Consider the following 22,200-nt stretch of genomic DNA (forward strand, 5'->3'; position numbering starts at 1 on the left):
GCCCTCCCCGTGCTCCCCTGCCCCAGCTCCCTCCACCTAAATGCCGGCGGTGACCGGGGCGGCCGAAGATCCGGCTGCCGCAGTCACTGCCGAAAAAATGGCGCCCCCCAAATCCTAGCGCCCTAAGCGACCGCCTAGGTCGCCTAAATGGTTGCACCGGCCCTGCATTTCACCCAGTTACCCTTGTATGGAGCCCCAGAGCTTGTGCACTAAAACATGTCTTTCAGAAAGGTATCCAGTCTTAATTTCAAGACTTCAAGAGATGGAGAATCAATCGCTTTCCTTGGTAGTTAGTTCCAGAGCTTATCACCCTCTCTGTTAAAAACAGTCTTATTTCTAATTGAATTTGTCTGGCTTCAGCATCTCGCCATTGGATCTTGTTATGCCTTTGTGTGCCAGAGAAATGCATACAATCATGTAATGCAAATAATTATTTAAGTGCTCGCTGATGTGAAGATAAAGTTTCTGGCACTGCTTAGTCATTTTGCTGGTGGATTATCTTCCCTTTTTTAGCACAGGCGTTTTCCAATCTGCTGGAAGATGCTCCCGGATGGGTGTTTGAGTTCAAGGTGATGGATATTGTGTAAAACTTGCTGAAACTGTGTAATGCTCCTGGCTAAAAGATGTTAAAAATGAGCCGAAAGTTTATGCAGTGCCAAGCTGATATAAATGAAGCCCTTTCATTTTGCTCTGGTTTCCCTGTCTCGTTGCTCGCTGGAGATTGCTCACAAACATGAAAGTCTCCTTCCCCTTGGTTCTAGGCCTGGGTCAGAATGATTGTGTTAGTGCTTCCTGGCATGTCACACACTGTGCTGAAATCTGGGAACAAGTGTAGGGTTGTAATCAGTAGTAATGGGATGAAATCAAACCAGGGCAATAATGCGTGCTGGATAGGAGGGAAAAAAATCCTAACTGTGAAATCTGTTGGACCACAGAATCTTCCTAGAAGTCTACTAAGGAAAGGAATGGATGCCCTATCGTTTGGGTCATTCCAAAGTGGATCTTGGAATCTAAGCACAATCCTGCATGAATTCAATGGAGGTGGACTTATTATCTCACTCAGTGTGTCACTCTGGGGCCTAGAATGTCTGTTGAGTCAACGTGAAGTGATGGAAGCAGCTACAAGTGTGGCTGAGAGCTCTTTTGTTCAGAATATCTCCAGGCTGAATCATCACTGGGTTTCGTGGTCTGTAGGCATCCACTTTACACTGGTATACAGCGGCAGTAAAGCATCTGTGCCATGCCAAGAGTCCTCGACCATGGTAACTCCTCCAATCGCCACCCTTACTACAGCTAATTTGTATGCGACAATTTAATTGGTTGTATGAGGGAAACGCCACTGATAGTGGATTACTTGGTCCATCTGCTGTGCCCATGCACCCAACTGCCACACACACAGATCTCCTTGAACAAACCCCTCAGACACTAATCAACACAGCCACCCACACAAGACCAGCAGCACAAGAATCTCAAACACACACAGGCCCTTATGACAGCACACACCCCTCATTCACCATTCTCACAAATTCACACAACTCTCCCAGCACAACCCCCTCAGACACAAATCAACACAACCACTCAACAACAAAAACACAGCCAGCACAGTAACCCCAAACATCACACTGAAGCCTAGAACGTCTGTTGAGTCAGGGGAAGCGATGTTCAGAACATCACCAGGTTCAAACATCACGTGGCCCTGGGCGAACCAGATGGGATGTTGGAGTCGAAAGGCTCTGTGGTGGTAGGAGCATGACGGCTGCTCAGGGGAGACAGTAACAGTACCATGGAGGTAACAAAGAGGTGCTTGTGCGTCTCCGCTAGGGGGCAGCTCGGAGCACAACCCTTGGGAAAATGTACAACATCGCTCACTACTGCACAGGGCATGGAAACCAGAGCCCCTATTTATGGCTTTTTTTACACACGTGGCTTTACGAATTACACCTGTGCGACAGCCAGCCTTTCAGGGACTAGTGATTTAATAAATCTTCTCCCGTCTCTAACTTCTGTCATTCTATCACTTGCGATATGACAGTTCTTATGACTCCTGATTTTAGAAATATACGTGTGCCACTTGACCACTAAACGGAGGGCACATGTGTAGCCTGTCACTGTGCTCTCGCAGAGTAAGGGTGATGGGCTCTAGCCTGGGCATATCACGTGAGCCACTCTGAAATAGAGTGACCTTTGAGGCATTGTGTGAATTCTTTGGAAAACAATGGAATGTGGAACAAAACTAGGTAGCGTTAAGTTGCACTAACATTGTATAAAGATTATCATTATAGTCGGGCATTTCAAAAGCGTGAGAGGCATTGTCTGTGCACAGAGCTGCACCAATGTAACCAAAGGTGTTTCCAAAACCCACTCCGCTGGGCTGAGAGGAGCTGCAGTTCCTCTTTCTGGCTGCTGGAGGGCGCCGTGGAGCACGGCTGCTTATTTTCCTCCCCTCTGGCTCCAAGCAGCCAGGGGGACAGAAGTGGGAGGGGAGTCCCAGTCCTCCCACCCAGCACCCACCATTGAGCTCAGCCACCCAACACCCCCCGCCCTGCCCCAGCACCCACTGAGCTCAGTCTGCCAGCACCCACCCCTGCCTGCCCCAGGCAGCCCGGGTCCCCCCCTACACACTAAGCTCAGCCATCGGGCAGCCCAGCCCCCACTGATCTCTGCACCAATCACCCCCCCACCCTTGACTTTAGTAAGACTTTCGATCATAGGCGCCAACTTCCCCTCTCGACCCCCACCCCTGGCCCCGCCTCTTCCCACCCCTGCACCGCCCTCGCCCCATCCCCACTCCACCCCTTCCCCAAAGTCCCCGCCCCACCCCACCCTGCTCCTTTCCTGCCCCCATTCCACCCCCATCCCCCAATCAATATCGATATAGCAACTGGAGAAAAACCTCCAGGGCCCAGTGTCAGAGCTGTGCGAACGACAGTCAGGAGGGTGCAAAGCCGCCTACCCGCTGATGCGGCTCCCCGTGTGGCTGCTGGGCCTGGTGCCCTGCATCGGTCCTTCTGGGTTTGATAGTGCGCAGTGGGGCAGGAATGCCTTGACTTACCCCGTGTGCATTTGGCTGGAGCTTGGGAGCCCTGCATTCATTCTCTGCACTGGATAGAAGCTCATGCCATGCCCACTACTGTATACAGACGGGAGGCAGGATATTTGGTTCTCCAGGCTCTCAGGCAACCCTACATTCTTGTTTCCACCACTGCAATCCCCTGGCATAGCCCTTAAGGACACACTTGCAGATCTGCAGGCAGGACAGCCCCTGGGATTAATGTAGCATAAATTGTGCTATAACGAACAGCAGCTCGCGCTGCAGAATCCCTTGCGCTGTGCCTCTGTGCAGCCTCGTGCTAGGGCCGTTTTCAGACACTGCATGCCCCTCGGGCTGAAGGCACAGGGCTTTGCAGCCATGTGCAACTTGTCGCATTAGCACATGCTGATTGCTGGGGTGTGCCAAAAACTGCCCAGTGCAAAGTATGCCAGCGAAAGGAACGTGGGTGCAGCTGACTGGCTGATGCCTCTGGTAGTCATCCCTTCTCTACCTTAGAACAACTCTGCAGCTTCTTCCTGGCCACAGAGATGAACAGCCCCAGTCTGCTTTTCTTCGAAGTGGGAAGATATTGGTTGGTGAAACCTTGTGCCACGCATTAAATCCAAAGGCCCTCGGCCTGCCTGTGCCCAGTGGAGAGGCATGTTAGGGGAAGTACTTGACTTTGGCAGCAAGCCTGGGAAAGCCCTTCTTGAGTAGAATCATACCTGTCATCTGGAAGTCCAGGCTGCTTCCAGTCTGTTCTGCTCTTCACTTCCCGGCAGATGTTGCAGTCGCTGCCTGCGTTTGGGCATGGCGTTGTGATGCTTTTTACAAAGTGCTGAGGGACTGCATACTGAGAACATGTACAGAAGTGGGGCTTTGTGTCCGAAGTGCATTCTGCAAAGCAAGTGCCTCATCTTAATTTGGTTTGAATTAAACCAAAGATTGCAAGCTAATCATTTCCGAGTGTTTGTTTTTCTGCAGTGACTGTAATGATCATCCTGCATACTGTCCTGTAGCAGCTTCCAAGGCTGCAGCGTCAGTACCAAGCTGGGAGAGTGGATCGGCCACATGTGGAAGTGATTTACTCTCATTTCGTTTTGTGGAGCACCACTTTGCTGTATGAGCTGCATTATTAACTAGCTGCAGAGCAGTCAGGCTTGTGGCTGAGTGTTGGCTGTGTGCGGCTTGAGCTGGGTTGTGGTAGCACATTGTATCAGCACTTCTGGGGTGGTCCATTGCGTTTTGCAGGATGGAAGCATAGCAACCATATTCTCAAAGGACGTGAGCACCCACGTTTCCAGCTGAGCTCAACAGCAGCTGTGGCTGCACCTCTGAAAAATCAGGCCTGACTCTGTAGTACTCTGACTGCAGATTGCCTTCCACGTGTGCATGGATTCTGTGCTTTCATCTTAAACCTACAGGCAGGCTGAAGCAAGAACCCTATGAGAGAGGTGAACTGCTCCTGTTTATCTCATTGGGAAGCTAAATTGCCAACATTAGGCTTCAGAGTTAAGTATCAGCTACAGAATTTAACAGCAGACTATATTAGCGAAAACATAAAGTGACTCGAGGACTGCAAGCCAAGCATGGGTAAAACATCGGCTTGTTGTCTTCTCCATTCTGCCCCTAAGCATTGGTACCTCCAAGTGAACAGTGGAGGCTGTGGACTTACATCTGTTCTCTGTAGAGTGCTCTCTTGGAAACTGATGGTTGCTGAAATTAGAGCTGATTGGAAAATAAGTGAAACATTTAGACTTTGTCGAAAGAATGAACACTGAAAAAAATCTCAGCAGAAAACTCAAAAACTGGAAAAACCTCCAGTTTTCAGACAAAATGTTTCCGTTTTTACTCTTTGGCTGAGGCCAGGGTAGTGCAAGGGGTCCACAGAGAATGACACTGAACTTGGAGCTGGGGACACCTTGCTGCTTTCTCCATTATTTCCATTTCTCTCTTGTCTCTGTCCATTGTTGTGCTGGTCTCTCCTCTCCTTGTTATTTCCTAGTCTCTGTATCTTCCCCTCCCTTTCCCTTTGTACAGCTACCATTTCTCCCCATGCTTCCCACACCTCGGAGTCTGCGTGTGCATGGGCAGCGTTCGGTGAGGGGTCAACGCTTGTGGAACTGAGAGCCGGGCTGTGGCCAAGTGTGAGTTCTGACCCCTCCCTTCTTACTTTGCTGAGCAATTCAGGTGCAGGCGTGTGTGCTGCTTGGTCACAAAACGGCCCAGGGGCTAGAGCCACAAAGGGACTTAGGAACCTTACTGCCACTTTAGGCACATTAAGTCCAACATTTAGACATCACTGAGATCCTCAGAACCATGGTTCACCTGCCTCTTAATGCTGTAGGTGCCTAAATTCCCTAAGAAGCTGCGTTTCTACCAGTAAAGTCTCCATGGCACCTCATTTTGGCTGGTGGCTATGTGCAAAACCACCTAATTCCTGATGCCAATGAGCGACTGGTGCCTAGTTCACACCTAAGCCTCGATGGGATTCACACTGGGCATTGCCCTGCCTATCTCACTTGTGGGCCCAATCCTGCAGGTGTGCTCAGATCATGCCTAACCTGCGTGCTAGACAGTAGTGCCCGCCTAGGGGGTAGGTGTTGCAGTGCTGAGCACAGTAATGTGTATTCACCCCTGACCCTGCACAGAGGGAGCATGGAGCAGCTGGCATTGCTGCTCGCTCCCCTCCTCTTCACACCCCTATGGGGCTGGGGGGGGAGGGGGAGGAGCAACTCTCCTTCTTTCTTAACCCCAAACCTGGCTGGTGCCTGTGGGGTTTGCTGGAGCAGCACAAGGCAGGAACTGCACTGCTCACTGGCTTAACCTTGTATTTTAGACACACAATATTGACCCCTTTCAGCCCTTCGCAGAGGCTGTTTCCTCCGACCCCTCTGAAAACTAAATGGATAGGTAGGCGAAACCAGCAGAATCCCCCCATTCCCAGGGTGGAGAATTGCCGTAATGAGCACAGTGAATTGGCTGCCCCAGAGAGATTGTTAACCCTTTAAACACTTCCGCTGATTGCAGCTGTCATGTATTTACACTGCCCCGGGCTTCCCAAATGGACTCCTGGAATGGCTTTAGTTCTACCCACGGTACGGTGCCTCGTACACAGGGCAAAGCTTATCTCGGGAGCTGCTCCAGATCCATCGCGCTCAACGGGCCAGTGGCTGAGTGGAACTGCAGAGAATGCTAGAAGGTGCTGTTGCAGCAATCAGTGTGTTAATGAGTTAATCCCTGTTTGTGCCATATAGAGTGACCACTTCACCTCACTAAAATAGCGGGACACAGTGGGATGCCATCAGCCCCACCCACAGTCCACCCCTGCTCCTCCCAGGCTCCGCCTCCACTCTGCCTCAGGTCTCACCAGCTCGGCCCCCCCTACCACGTTCTTCCTCATCCCCCGGCCTGCCGCTGGCTTGCTGCGTCCCTCCTCAGTCCCCTACCCACTGCTCGCCTCCCTACCCCCCACCTGCCACTCACCCCTATGGCGCCGACTTCCCCTCTGCTGGGTGGGGGCTCACCCACCCCCCGCCTCTTCCCGCCCCTGCAACGCCCTCACCCCGCCCCCATTCCACCCCCTTCCCCCAAGTCCCCACCCCTGCCCTGCCTCTTCTTCGCCTCCTCCCCTGAGCGCGCCGCGTACCTGCTCCTCCCGCCTCCCTCCTGGAAAGCGCTAAGCGCTGTCAAACAGCTGTTAGGCAGGAGGAAGTGCTGGAGGGAGGGAGGAGCGGGGATGCGATGTGCGGGGGGGCACGGGTGGGAGAAGGCAGTGAGGAGGGGGGAGCATGGCTGCAATTTTTCCCCATGGGTGCTCCAGCCCTGGAGCACCCACAGGGTCAGCACCTCCCTCCCACTCGCCTCCATACCTGAATATCGGGACAAATGGCGTCCCAATCGTACATTGATCAGGACGCGGGACAAAGGGTTAAATATCAGGACAGTCCCGATTTTATCGGGACATCTGGTCACCCTAGTACCATATGATCGTTAAGGTTTCCTACTTAAAACTGAGACTCAGGAAATGTCAGTGTTAAAGGCTGGATTTGTAAACAAGCTTGGTGCATGCTTACTGCAGTTGCACACTCAAATCAGGTACCTATGTGTGCACGTGCCCAGAAACAGCCATTTGTGCATGTAAGATGTAACTGCCAGTTAGGTGCATAATTGTGGGTACTCTTTGTGTCCCTACATTACTTAAAATCAAACCCCAAAAAGCAGACGGAGGACTGGGAAGATTAACTACATCTTTGTAACATATCTTACAGGCCTGTAAACCTAGCCTCAGTATCAGGCAAATTGCTGCAAACTATTGTAAAGAACAGAATGATCAGGGATAGAGATAAATATGTTGGGGAAGAGTCAACATGGCTTTGTAAAGGGAAATTATGCCTCGCCAATGTATTAGAATTCTTTGAGGGTGTCAACAAGCCTATGGACAAGGTTGATCCAGTGCATATAGTGTATTTGGACTTTCAGAAAGCCTTTGACAAGGTCCCTTACCAACTACTCTTGAGCAAATTAAGAAGTCACGGGATAAGAACGAAGGTCCCCTCATGGATCAGTGACTGGTTAAAAGATAGGAAACATAGGGTAGGAATAAATGGTCAGTTTTCACAATGGAGAGAGGTAAATGGCAGGGTCTCCCAAGGATCTGTACGAGGACCTGTGCTGTTCAATATATTCATAAAGGAACTGGAAAAGGGGGTAAACAGTGAGGTGAGTAATTTTGTATTGTCTTCAAATTTTGCCAAGATAGTTAAGTCCAAAGTTGACTATGAAGGGTTACAAATGGATCTTACGGAACTGGGTGAAAAAATTGCATTTATCAACATTGAATTTCATTTGCTAAGTAATGCACATCATAAAACATAATCCCAACTATACATATAAAATGATTAGGTCCAAACTAGCTGTTACCAGTAAAGAAAGAGATCTTGGAGTCATCATGGAGAGTTCTCTGACAACATCTGCTCAATGTGCAGAGGCAGTCAAAAAAGCGAACAGCATGCTAGGAACCATTAGGAAAGGGATAGATAATAAGACATAAAATATCATAATGCCACTATGTAAATCCAAGGTATACCCATACCTTGAATACTGTGTGCGGTTCTTGTAACTCCATCTCAAAAAGATAGATTAGAATTGGAAAAGGTGCAAAGAAGGGCAACAAAAATTATTGGGGTATGGAACAGCTTCCCTATGAGGAGAGATTAAAAAGACTAGGACTGTTCGGCTTAGAAAAGAGATACTAAGGTGGGATATGATAGAGGTCTATAAAATCATGACTGGTGTGGGCAGAGTGAATAGGGAAGTGTTATTTACCTCAGAACACACGAACCAGAGGTCACCCAATGAAATTAGCAGGCAGCAGATTTAAAACAAACAAAGGAAAGTATTTCTTCACACAACACAGTCAACTGGTGGAACTCGTTGCCAGGGGATGTTGCGAAGGCCAAAACTATAACTGGGTTCAAAAAAGAATTAGACAAGTTCATGGAGGACAGGTCCAGCAATGGCTACACGGCGAGATGATCAGGGATTTAACCCCATGCTCTTAGTGTCTCTAAAATGCTAGAAGCTGGGACTGAACAACAGAGGATGGGTCACTCAGAATTGCCTTGTTCTGTTCATTCCTCTGAAGCATCTGGCAGCAGCTGCCGTCTGAAGACAGAAAACTGGTTTAGATGGACCATTAGTCTGACCCAGTATGGCCGTTCTTACCGTCTTATGTTTAGCTAAGGATGTTGCTGCTGCAGCCACAGGGCTCTTTGTCCAGGATATCAGTGCTCTCTGCGCCCTGTGAGAGACAACTGGTCTGTATGCACTCCCATGTTTTGGTGTTTAACGTTTATCTCTGTATTATTCCTACATAAGGAACTGAGTGGATCCCTTCCCCCTCACAAATGCAGCTCCTGCGGGCTTTTGGAGATCGATGTAACTAAAGGGAGGTGGGGACGTAGGTATTATCTTTATTCCGTGTTTGTACTGTTGTATTAAACAACACTGACTACATGCCATGGCTATTTTCTGTGCATTTATTTCACTAAAGGCGGGATAATATGCACATTGGATTTTTTGTAACATTATCAAGGGGTTTTGACTCAATGCCCATGTTAATAATTGTCTTGTGAAGGCTTCCATAGGGCTGCAGGAATGGTATGAGTGTGAGAATAATGGAAGTGCCATCACTGAGCACTGCAGGTTTGTGTCTTTAGAAAGAAGGGAGATCCCACTCACATACCCCGGAATAGGATCTACAGGGAGTAGCTCGCCCTGTAGAGACCCTCCCACTGCCGTGGCAGCTCTCTGGCCACCAAGCTCCCCTGGGAGCCAAGCACCTGCTCAGTACTTTGAGGATATCTGAAAAAATCAAAATGACCTACAGTTTGGCCCTCTGAGTGCTACCCAGTAGCACACACAAAACAGCTTCTCCTGCTGAGGCATCTGACGCACTGAGCAACATCATTAAAATCACCACTCACTCCACATGGCTACACCTGTCCTGCTGCACGTCTACTTTTCAAACATGGGGAGAGGGTGGGGTTAATGAGCATGGGGAGAGGGTGGGGTTAATGAGCATGGGGAGTGGGTGGGGTTAACGAAGGCTCTCTTTAGCCCTCCGAGGTATGGAACACCGGCCTTTACACACCTATGTGCTGAGTGGAGCTTCCAAATGTGGCGTGGTTGAAAAGGTGTTTGAAACTTGGGCCTGCAGATCCACACGCCCCACTTCACTGATGTGCGGCAATAACACGTTAATTGCAGCCCCACCCGACTCAGCAGGAAGAAGGATTTGCTGTGTTAGCTGGATGCTGTGATGATCTCAGAGCCATGTGCAGCTCTCTGTTATGTGAGCGCTTCACTCACACACTGGGGGACCTTATTTTAAAGACTATTTTACATGAAAATTCACATAATAAGGAAGTTAACAAGGACTTAAGCTCATTCTTCCTCTTCCTCCTTTGCTTGAGAGGCCCTACATCTTCCAGGGGCTGCACCCCAGGAGTTTGGGGGTCCTTAGCATGCTATCCCCTCTGTTCTCTGGGAGGCGAGGTTGGGACATGCGGCATCCTGGTGCCATTAATGTTCTCTCTCGACAGGACTCCGAATCACTGGACAGGTGCATACAGAGTACCTTATCCGTGCTCTACCCTCCGTTTGAGGCCACAGCAGCCACGGTTCTGTGCCAGGTTTTTGACGTGGTGGAGAAGACGTACCGCGGGGATGGACTGCGCTACCTCATAGATTTCCTGATTCCAGCAAAGCACATCTTGCAGTGCATTCAGCAGGATGCCTGTGTAAGTATCGCTGTCTCCCAGAGGCCTGTGTACAGCTCCTCAGGAGGCTTTTCTTGTAGAAAAAGCAACAAGCAGTGCTTGTGGCACCTTAGAGACTAACAAATTTATTTGGGCATAAGCTTTCGTGGGCTAGAACCCACTTCATCAGATGCATGAGGTGGAAAATACAGGAGCAGGTATAAATACATGAAAAGATGGGAGTTGCCTTACCAGGTGTCAGGTCAGTCTAACGAGACAATTCACTTAACAGCAGGATACCAAGGGAGGAAAGAAAACTTTTGAAGAATAAAAAGAATAAATGGACACAAATCTGACATCAGGAATCATAACATTCAAAAACCAGTAGGAGAACACTTCAATCTCTCTGGTCACTCAACAACAGACCTAAAAGTGGCAATTCTTCAGCAAAAAAACTTCAAAACCAGACTCCAACATGAAACTGGAGAACTGGAATTAATTTGCAAACTGGACACCATCAGATTAGGCCTGAATAAAGACTGGGAGTGGTTGGGTCATTACAAAACCTAAACCTATTTTCCCCAATACTAATTTCCCCCTACTGTTACTCACACCTTCTTGTCAACTGTCTGAAATGGACCACTCTTATTACCACTTCCAAAGTTATCTTTCCTCCCTTGGTATCCTGCTGTTAAGTGAATTGTCTCGTTAGACTGACCTGACACTTGGTAAGGCAACTCCCATCCTTTCGTGTATTGATACCTGCTCCTATATTTTCCACTCCATGCATCTGATGAAGTGGGTTCTCGCCCACGAAAGCTTATGCCCAAATAAATGTGTTAGTTTCTAAGGTGCCACAAGGACTCCTCGTTGTTTTTGCTGATACAGACTAACACGGCTACCACTCTGAAACCTTGCAAAGCACTGTTTTCTTGTAGCATTAATCCATAAAAGTGCTGGCAAAAAGTATCATTAATGTATTTCTTTATGTTTATAGTTTATAGTATGTGGACAGGCAGATGGACAAGAAATGGTTGAGGATTAGTTATTGAAACCTACATTCCAGAAATCAGAAGTGGGCTGGTGCCTTTGTGGAGGGCATAAACAGAGGCCTTGAATGAAAGGACTGAAGGGAGTTTTAGCTGAGTCTGTTTCTGAACCTTTACTGAGGTACACCTGACTGGAATATGGTAGTTTCTATCCCCTAGAGTCTCCTCAGTGATACGGAGTAGGAAGCCAGATTCTGCTGGCAGGAGAACACACTGGATTAAACGTTGCCAGTCGGTGTTTTGCCCAGAACTCCCACTCCTTGTTGATGGTTGCTGGAATGTTCCCAGACTCAGTAGCCTCGAGGAGTCACATTACATTGCTGCTACTATGATGCTGAGATTAGCATTTTCCAGCATTGCCAGCGCTAAGCATTAAAAAATCATGAGTCAGGCCTTCCAAAGTTATTAGATTGGCTTAAAAATCATATGATCTTTTAAAAAAAACATGGTTTTTTTTCTTTGTCTTCTGGATTCTGAGCCTTTAGGGTGCACTTGGGTCACATTTTCAAGGTTTTCTCTGCCACCAGGAGGGCTAGAAACTTCTTATTGAAGAAATGAAAGCTGAGATTCTTGCGTGATCACTTGTTTCCAGGAGTTGGGGATTTAAGAAAAACAACAAATATCATGAGAATTCCGATGAAATTGCAAATGTTGGCAACACTGTAAATGTTGGTCCTGATTGTTAGTGGCCTCCAGCTGGTGTGTGTGTGCAATCTTGCACATGTACTTTGCACTATCACACTTGTACGTGATCCATTTGTCAGTTTGTGAAAATTGTGATTTGCATGTGAAAATGCACAGGGGCTGCAATCTACTACCTGGATGTGCAGGTGTTCCTGCTTGAATGTACATGTGCAGGTTTGCACATCTCACGTTGTACACACAGAGGTGCAGGCCAGGTGGCGGTCCGTAATAGAGTGTACAGGCTCTTTGAGATTTATGGGGAGCCCTCCCGGTTCAGTAATCCCCTGTTCCAGAGTTGCCCATAAAGACCCTGTGAAACAGGAGATGTGGTCCCTGAGGGGCAGGCAGTGGTTGCGGGGTTTGGGTTTATAGAGAAGCTCCTTCTTCAGAGCTCAGGTTTAGGGCCCAAGGCTGCGGCAGGTTGGGCTGCAGTTCCCCTCCCAGTCAGAGGGAAGGTGAGTTCAGCTCTTGGTGAGTTCAGCCAGGCGTTCTTTGAGACCAAGGCCTGCTGGGATATGTAGTCCACATGGTAGTTATAGTCAGACCCTAGAGTCTGGCAGAGCATGTTGGGAAATAAGGGGAGATAATGAGAGTTCCCCAGGGCGAGCGAGAGGCCTTGTGGCAGCCCCCTGGGCCTTGCTGCTGTGCAGTGCCTGTGGGGCAGCCCCCCTGAACAGACGCCTGGCACTGCCGCCTTGGCAAGTCCACGGCGAAGGAAGGGACTTCGGCCCCTGCTGCAGGCAGCTGCTCCCCTCCAACTGGCTGCCTTCCCGCTTCCCGCCTCCCGGGGGAGAACAGCCAGTGCGGGCTGCCGGCGTTCCCGCCCCGCCGGTGCCAAGGAGAGTTGGGTAGGCAAGCGGGACGGCTGAGAGGAGCCGCATAGCTCCGGGGCCGGCTTTTTGCCCTCCTCCCCCCGTCCTCCCACCGACAGTGGGTTGGCGCCTTCCTCCCGCCTCCTCTCTGTGCTGCACCCTGGGACGTGGCAGAGGAGGAGCCCTGCTGGAGCTGCTCCGGCCTGGCCGTGGTGAGTGCCCCAGGCCTGGAGGTGCAGTCTGCACCGTGCAGAGCCTCCACAGCTGCAGGAGGAGCAGGGGTGGTGCTGTCAGCCAGGGGCAGATTGACTGACTGGGGTGGGGGTGCGTAATGAATGGAGGTCGGTGTGCAGGGGACACAGGCACATCATGCTGCCTGGCCAAACCAATTATCACACCGGGGCGGGGTTGGTGGGTGGGATTCAAATATCAGGAGACAGACCAAAAATCCATGATTAATTCCCAGCTCAGAACCATGGCAACCGGGGGGTATTTTCCCAGAGCCTGTTGATAGGTAGCTGGTTACCACCCCTCCTGCTAGAAGCCCTGCTGTGCTCCCTCCATCAGCTCTTGTACTTGCACCTCCTTCAGCCAGCCAGCTGCAGTGGCCTCCTACCGCAGGCCCCCATCTTCCAAGTGTAGACCCTCAAATAGTGGCAGATAAGCAGTGTCCTTTACCTGGTGCAATATTCCAGCAGGGTTTAACCCCGCGGGGTTCCTGAAATGATGCCCCATTGCCCATACTTGTCAGAAATGGGTCATTCTCCTAGTGTAACTGGGTTAGAGACACTCCAGAAACCCTGTTTAAAAAAACAGAGAACCTACATTCTACAGCAGAAAACAGAAACCTTAAGCAGGCCCCGTATTGACCACTTCAGCATTGCTTTGCTAGCACAGGCTTGAATTTTCTTCATTCAGATCCCTCTGTAAAACACATCTCACTCCTGAATCCTTTCAGTGACAGCCCACAACATATATAGAGAAGGGAAGCTATAGCAAAGGGGGAAAAGGCAGCTTGCCGACTCAACCTGCAAGCTGGTATCCTGCGTACTGAGGTCTGCGTCTAGTGTAGATTGTGAGCACCTTAACGGTATGTCTACACTACCCGCCAGATCGGCGGGTAGCGATCGGTTTATCGGGGATCGATATATCGCGTCTCATCTATCGATCCCCGAACACGCTCCTGTCGACTCCGGAACTCCACCAGAGCGAGCTGCGGTAGCAGAGTCGACAGGGGGAGCCGCGGCCATCGATCCTGCGCTGTGAGGATGGGACGTAAGTCGAAATAAGATACTTCGACTTCAGCTATGCTATTCACGTAGCTGAAGTTGCGTATCTTACATCGACCCCTCCCCCTAGTGTAGACCAGGCCTAAGGCAGGCAAACATCACCAATGCTTGTACAGCCCATGTCTCATTGCAGGCAGTCGGTAAATAACACCTGGCCACTTGCTCTCTGCCTGCAGCCTTTGAAAACTGTTCATGTTAGTACTGTACAGTAAATCACCCGCAAATTTGCAGTAAGTAAGCAGTTGTCTGGTTGCATTGGCTTAGGTACATACATTGTCTTGCTTGCTAGAGAAGTTCAGAATGTTTGGAGCCGTTCCCTCTGCTCCAGTAAGTCACAGCTGAGAGAGAGCTGGGGTCTTCTGGCTTGAGCATTGCTCTGAGACAGTGATTCCCAAACTGGGGTTTGTGAACCCTGGGGGTTCGCGAAATGTTACAGGGGGTTCTTGGAAAAAAAATCCCTAATGGTGGACAGAGCTGTCCATAGGGATCCCGGGCAGCATAGGGCCAGCAGCCCAGAGCCCCTAGATGTCCAAGAGCTAAGCAGTTCAAAGCAAGCCTATCTATCACACTGAGGAGATTTAAACTTCAAGACTCCTTATGAGAAACGGAAAGGGAGGTGAATATTTTCTGCTGTTTTTAAAATTAAATAGGCAGCTAGTCTTGTTTTTAAATTATTATGAAGATCAAGTTTAAGCTTTGTTGTAACGTGTGCTGTTTGCCTGGACTGCTCAAGACCTGAATGCTTGTGTAGGAGGAACTCTTTTGAGAGAGATCTTGGAAAAGTGAGATCTTGGAAGAGTGTTGCCATTTTCCTAATGTAATAAAAATACTGTAATGATAAATAATGAATAATAAATAGTGTGTAATAAGCATGTCATAAAAACAAATTTTATATTTCCAAGATCACTGCTTTTATCATTTATACTCAGGTACAGGAGAAAATCCCTGGAAATATTCATTTTTAAGAGGGGGTTCGCGAGACTTGACGTGCTAGTGAAAGGGGTTCACAGGCTGTTAAAGTTTGGGAACCACTGACCTAGGATGTGGGAATCCTTCTGTGTTCTAAACCCAGCTTCTCTGTGCCCTTGTCCAGGTCACTTCACATCTTTGTGCCTCATTTCCCCCATCTTTAAAACGGGGATAATAATTGTGCATGAGGCCACCTTGCAACGTGTTAATTCCTTATGCTTAAGCATTTGTTCTGCCTTATATGTAGCTGTGACACTCTGAGTACCTTTCCCAGACCTGAAGAAGAGCTCTGTGTAGGATGAAAGCTGGTCTCTTTCACCAACAGACGTTGGTCCAATAAAAGATATGACCTCCCCCACCTTGTCTCTCTCATATTCTAGGGCCAACATAGTACAGCAACACTGCAAACTGTAATAGGAGCCAGTCATCTTTTCTGTCACAAAGACTGTGGTGACCTCTTTCTATCACTGGTGCTGAAATGCTTTTCTCCTTTCCATAGGTTCAGTACTGTGGATTGCTGTTCCACCATGAAGGCTGGCCTCTCTGTGTCCATGAGAAGATTATAGTCCAGCTGGCCTCCATAGACTGGCGAGCCTTAAAGCCTGGTGACTTCTACCTGCAGGTGGTGCCCTACCTAAAGAAGTCGCCACGAATAGTACTGAAATGTTTGGCAAACGACAAACATAATGTAGAGGAAGTTGTGGTCCCAGAGGTCTCCTACACCTCTATTTTTTCTGTGGAATGGTTGGAGTCCATCAATGGAGAGCGGATGGGTACAGCGCTGGAAAATTGTTTACTAGCCTCTGATGATAAAATATTCCGGGTTCCCTGGGATAAAATAGTCAATCCTGAATTTATTGATAAACCAAAAATAATTGAAAATAATATCACAGCTCTCAAAATGGCTAAAGAATCTTCAAATTTGTGCTTCCCAATGGAGCATCCCAAATGCAACTCACCGGCTCCTGGACCTCAAGCTTTGCCGGAGCAAGAAGTGATGCAGGACAATTTGGTCATTAGCAGGACTACTCAGGAATCAGCTGACACCATTGTTAATGGTATGAGTCCTGTGCCCCTGGAGGACTCTGAAAGCGACCCTGAAGGAGAGTATGTAGAGCTCACGGAAGTTTCATTGCCAAGATTTGGGCCACAAGTGGGCTCCTTAACCCAATCGATTGCCTTAAATTCTAGAACTCAGCCCAGACCAAGAGTGAATGTCTCTAAAGACAAACACAGGCTTATTGTCCTTCGGGACAGTAGCACATGTTCAAAGAACTTGGTTTGTTCAACACTCATACAAAAGCAGCACGGTCAGACGGACACACCGAGGGCCTCTTATTCAGGGGCTCATGAAAATGGAATTCATTTGGAAAACAACAAAAGGATGCGACATGGTGAAGTGTTACCAAAATGTCAGCTGGAATCAAATGATCCTGGCAGTGTGGGGAATTCAGACTCTAACTTTCATACAGCTGCATCTCCAGCCAGCAATGCAGAGAGTTCATCCTCCGTGGGGCAAGGGGCACACAGTGAGCACACGATAGACTGGAGATATGCAATGTGCAGTTACAATGATGTTTGTGCTGGAGACAGTGCTGAATGCAAGGAACAATTAATAGAGACTCCTGGAAAAACGGAAGCTGAAAATGATAGGGCAGAAACTGGGAAAGAAACCACAGAGCCGAGCCCAGAAGCACTTCCATTGAATGCTGCTGCTAGGGAGGGAATGCAAAACCAAGTGAGAGCCCATGAGCACAGTGACAGCACCCGGGTGTATTTTGCTCCGGTTTCTGTCACAGGACATTCCACAGCAAACTGCAGACTTGAGGAAGACTCTGGCATTCAGATTACATCTGAATCCTCAGGTCTGACAGAACAATGCTTCCGTTCATCAGTGGATGTGCCAGATAGAATTGTAGAACACAATCATTGCAGTAATCCGCTAGCAGAACATTGTCCTCCGTTAAGTCAGCCTGCAAAGTTGAACCGAGGACAAGCAGAGCAGTTCGGAGAGTTAGGCAGTGGAGTTAGTGTTGAGGAAGTCTGCAAAGAGACTGAGGAACCAACATTCACTGGGAACGAGAAGCAGAATAGCCATACATACTCCTCTGCTGTTGACAGGCGGGTGGATGGATACTTGCCACAGGACAAAGGACAGGAAGTCATGGGCTGTACACAACAGAAAGTAGAAGAAGCCAAACTACTCCAAACCTCTGGGCTAACAGAGATCAGACAGACAGCAAAACGGCTAGATAACAATGGCACAATGGTAGGAGTACATACAGAGAGCTCCTGCCAAACTGAAACCAAAAGGGATAGAGAGAAATGTGAGGAGAAACAAAGCTGTGTGGAAATCCAGTGTCACAAAAGTGTAGCGAACTCTGTGCTGTTGCAAACCCCAGCAGAAGGGGTTGGCCTGGAACGTGTGGCAGGACAGGATTTGCAAGGGGGGCCGGAGAACAAACAAGGTGCTGCTGAACAAGAGAGGTCGTGCAGAAGGACCATCCCAAAGGCTGGGAATGAGTCGGCAGCCTTGGAAACTCTAGACATGCTGAAACCCCAAGCAGAGGAACCGGAGGCCACACTGCCATCTTCTCCACCTATGGATGGGGATAATACTAAGAGGCCAATGCAGCTGGCTGAATGGAGCAGCAATTCAAAATCCACCCCTTCCAAGCAGGAAGCAGCTTCTCAGGATTCACCTTCTAAAGGTAAGCATCTGTCCTCTGTATTTGAGACACACACGCACACAGAGAGGAGGGCCCAGACAGCCTACCCCCGACAGGCAGCTGCCTCCTGGAGAAATTTTTTTAGCAAATGTTAAACACAGTTTAAACACTAATTATATTTGTGCATTTAGATGAGCCTATGGCTGAGAGAGGATTCTGGAAGCATTTACCTTGGCACTATGAATGTACACTGGCAGGAGAGGCATTATTCTCACCCAGACTCACTATGGCCTGGGGTTGTCATCCTACATTCAAGTGGGCATAGTGTGGGTATTTTGTCCAACACAACATTGCCAGTCTTTAAAGCCCTTCCGTTGACCAGGTAATCCCCACTTCCCATGGTAATGTGCACTTAATAAATATGCACAATAGAAATGTGTAATAATCATAGAATCTCAGGGTTGGGAGAGACCTCAGGAGGTCATCTAGTCCAACACCTTGTTCAAAGCAGGACCAACCCCACTAAATCATCCCATCATAACAGAATGTATATTGTTCTGACCCTTTCATAATTGAAGGCCAGATCTGGGAGGTTACCCGGGCAGAAGGCTACAGCAGAAAAAGGCCACAGGAAAACAGATAGGCTTTTTAATGTGACCTGAACACCAGATTTGGACTCTGGTGAAGTAGTGTAGAAAGCAAATCCTAGTACTGAGGACCCCCACTGAAAACGCCCTCTCTCCAACTCACTTATGATTAAACTAGCTGGCTGTTAGCCTGAGTGGCCTGGCCAATCGCAACGTTTCAGATGGGGAAGTGAAGGCATAGTGAGGTTAAGTGGCTTCACCCAAGTCACACAGTGTTTCAGTGGCAGAGCTGGGATCAGACCCCAGATCACCTGACATCCAGGCTTGTGCATTAATGAAATCACCGTCCTTCCCATAGAGGAAATTGGACACGCAGGTAAAATGTCAGGGCTCCTGCACAAGGTTATATGGATGTAGTGTCTATTCAGACAGATTGCAATGCTCAAGTCATAGTGTTTCGAGAGTTAGCAGAGCTACAGACCTAACCGTGCAGTTCAAATCTTCCAAAACATTGCACGGGCACAGGACACTCCAGTTAGACATCTCTAAGTCAAGGAAAAATTAGCAGGGGCTGCAATAGTAGAATGAGAGGACAGGTGAAAGGCTATGGGAAACAGACCGTGAAACTGCATTAGCTAGAGCTCGCCTGACCAAATCTAAAGAGACAGATCTTGTGGGGTCTCAGTAGACAGATGGGAGCTTCCATACAGTGCCTGTACAGTAGACACAAAATCCCCACCTTCCTTTTGTAGCACTACAGCCATAACTGAGGTGTGGGATCTGGTTGCAAGCATAGTTGTTGTTACCTGACTGTTACATGTCCAAAAGTTGCAGTATAGTCCGGGCCTAATTACATCCCTGTAATTGGGCTAACGTCATATCCTGTGCCTCTTGGACTGGCCATGTCTACATTGCAATCAGGAGGTGTGATTGCAGCATGTGTAGACGTAGCTAGGTCAAAGTTAGCTCTAGTAACAATAGCAGCGAAGCCGTGGCAGCAGGGGCGGATGCCAGGGGGCTAGTCCTGCCCTCCTAGGACCCTGGGTATTTACTTGCACAGCTGCCGCCCATGCTGTCCCAGCTTCACTGCTGTTGTTACTTGAGCTAGCTAGATCAAAGCTAGCTTGGGTATATCTACCGGCGCTGCAGTCACGCCTCCTGATTGCGGTGTAGACATACCCACAGCTAAGGCGTGTCTGCACTAAAGCATCAGGACACACTGTGACGGAGATGGGTTTCCTGGCAGTTATAGGTGTAGAGAAGATTGGGCCTCAGTGTTCGTGAAAGTGACGTATTGATAGCCAGGGAAACCAACTTGCTCTACCTGTTGTTCTGGTACATTGTGAGTGAGTTCCCCCTGACAATGGTACCCCACTAATGACCAGACACACCCACACAAACAATAGGAGTTCACTTCCATGCCCAGTGTGTAGGCTTTTCAGTGGTGGATGCTAGTACTAAACAACTGTGATGTCTCCTTAGAATGAGACACTCTCCACATGGGCTACAAAGCAGCCATTGGATGGTAACTGGTTTTAGTCATTGCCGTCTTGTGCCAGATTTTGCCTGATGACCCAGAGGTGAAAGGCCCATGGCTGTAAGTCAGAAAACCTGGGCATTCAGGTTGCCACACACTCTTTTAATGACCCTCGTCTCAGTGCTTCAATGTTCCCATCTGAGGAGTCCAAAAATAACTGATCCCAGTTGAGGTTATGAGATGATGAAAGTGAGAGATGCTGGCTGCTCTCCAGTTCACGTGCAATGTCCAATCACTGCAGTAGTGGAACTTAGTGACATAATACTTAGAGGGAAAGCAAAGGGCCTTTCTATTTCAAAAATACATTAGGGTTTTAAAGGTCATGACAGTGGAGTTATTGCAGAAATAGGTGAGTCCCAGCCTGGATGTTGTTCTGAGCCGTGGCCCGCAGCCCTTCAGTTGAAAGGTCTTGTGTTAAAAATACTTTACTCAAAATATGAGTTAAGGGGTAGGGAAAACCAAAATGTTGTCTCAAAGCTGGCGGTACTTGGCTTTTAAAAATACTCAGAGTGTTTCCTTATCACTGGCACTACAATAAATTAAAGTGCAAAAGGGGATAATTTACCTCACGGAGATGTGGGAAGCTTAGTTCGGTCGATAACATTTGTGAGGGCTTTGAGATCCTTGGATGGCAGGTGCTTGTTTAATTCATTATGATTATCTCGCCATTTCTAACCCAGACAACAACTACGGCCTCGTCTGCACCTAAAATTTAGGTCAACCTATGTACATCACTCCGGATTTGAAAACTTCACCCCACCGAGAGATGTCATTAAACTGACCTGAGCCCCAGTATAGACACTGCTAGGCTGACAGAAGAATTCTTCCATCAACTAGCTGTTGCCTGTCAAGGGGGTAAATTTACTACAGAATAGAAGAACCTCTTCCCTCGCTGTAGTAAGTATCTACACTGCAGCGGTGTAGCTGCAGTGCTGCAGCAGAGCCACTGTAGTGCTTGTAGTGTAGACATAACCTTAGAGATACAATTCCAAAGTGAACTAGACACAGTATTTACTATCCTTTTGGTATTCATTTCCAGCCGCGTTCCCTGCCAGCTGTTCTGTGTCTGTAAGTTCTAAGAGTTACAGAGTGAAATTCTTGATCGTTCAGTTCACAGAATCGTGGAACTATAGGATTAAAAGGCACTGCAGGGGTCATGCAGTCTAACCCCTGGCCAGTTCACATTATAGTTGAGGTTGTAAAACTGTTGCCATTATAATCCCATATTTCATCCCACTCCTGACGTCCCGAGACAGTCCCAAATTGAGCTGAAACATACTTTGCTTGATCTCTACCCAAAAGTGAAGTGTCTTTGGAAAGTCTAAGCAAAACCCCTTCTGCTGTGTCTGAGTTGGGAGAGCACAGCAAACCCCCGCTGCTCCCACGTACAGACATTCCGGCTGCCATTTCCCCTGCACTGATAACGTAAAGACAAGGCAGATTTGTCATGGAAGGAGTCCTCATTTGGAAAAAAAAGAGTTGGCTATTAATGAAATAGTTATGTGACTGAAAAATCACTTCCGAGCATGCTCAGCAGCATCTAAGATTTTTTTACCGTCCCGCCCACTAGTGATTTTACAGTGCGCACCGGGATCAGGCCAGAATCGTGGACTGTGCTGAATTTGCAAGAGCTGAGGCTCTTAGGCTGTCGATGGGGCAGTTTGCAAGAGGAATACCAATGTCCCTTTGCAACCTGCACAGCCCAGCCCTCTCCCACAACTGCTGCCTTAACCTCAGGGAAAGGAGAAATCTGCAGCTGTGGCAAATTCATATGCCCCTGCTCTCCCTGCAGATTTTTGCAATCTGCTACATTCTGCAATTTCCATTTTTTAAAAATTAAGCCTCCACCCTCTTCCCAGCTTTGCAGTAACATAATGTGATAGACCCAGGCCAGTTGGGAACAGCAGCGTAGTAGAAGGGAGATATACTGGCCACTGGATACGCAGTTTTCTGTTCCCTGAGTGACCAGAGCAGGGGCTGCTCCAGGCTAATGAGAACACCTGACTCCAATTAACCTGCTAAGAGTCAGGTGAGGCTGTTAAGCACCTGACTCTAATTAAGGCCCCTCTGATGCTATAAAAGGGCTCACTCTAGTCAGGCCAAAGGGAGCGAGGGAGCCAGAGGAGAGGAAGTGTGTGCGAGGAACTGGGAGCAAGAGGCGTGCAAGAAGCTGAGAGTGAGTAGCATCCTGCTGGAGGACTGAGAAGTACAAGCGTTATCAGACATCAGGAGAAAGGTCCTGTGGTGAGGACAAAGAAGGTGTTGGGAGGAGGCCATGGGGAAGTAGCCCAGGGAGTTGTAGCTGTCGCAC

General features: G+C 48.5%; 1 protein-coding gene across 1 annotated transcript in view; it reads left to right on the forward strand.

Annotated features, from left to right (window-relative positions):
• PLEKHG4 (pleckstrin homology and RhoGEF domain containing G4) overlaps positions 1-22,200 on the forward strand; it is a 168,036-nt gene that overhangs the window by 26,700 nt on the left and 119,136 nt on the right. Inside the window, 2 exon segments of the mRNA XM_044987105.1 lie at positions 10,138-10,335; positions 15,596-17,807. Of these exon segments, the coding sequence (XP_044843040.1) occupies positions 10,138-10,335; positions 15,596-17,807 (2,410 nt within the window).

Source organism: Mauremys mutica, chromosome 14 (genome assembly GCF_020497125.1).
Source record: "Mauremys mutica isolate MM-2020 ecotype Southern chromosome 14, ASM2049712v1, whole genome shotgun sequence".
Classification (NCBI taxonomy): Eukaryota; Metazoa; Chordata; order Testudines; family Geoemydidae; genus Mauremys; species Mauremys mutica.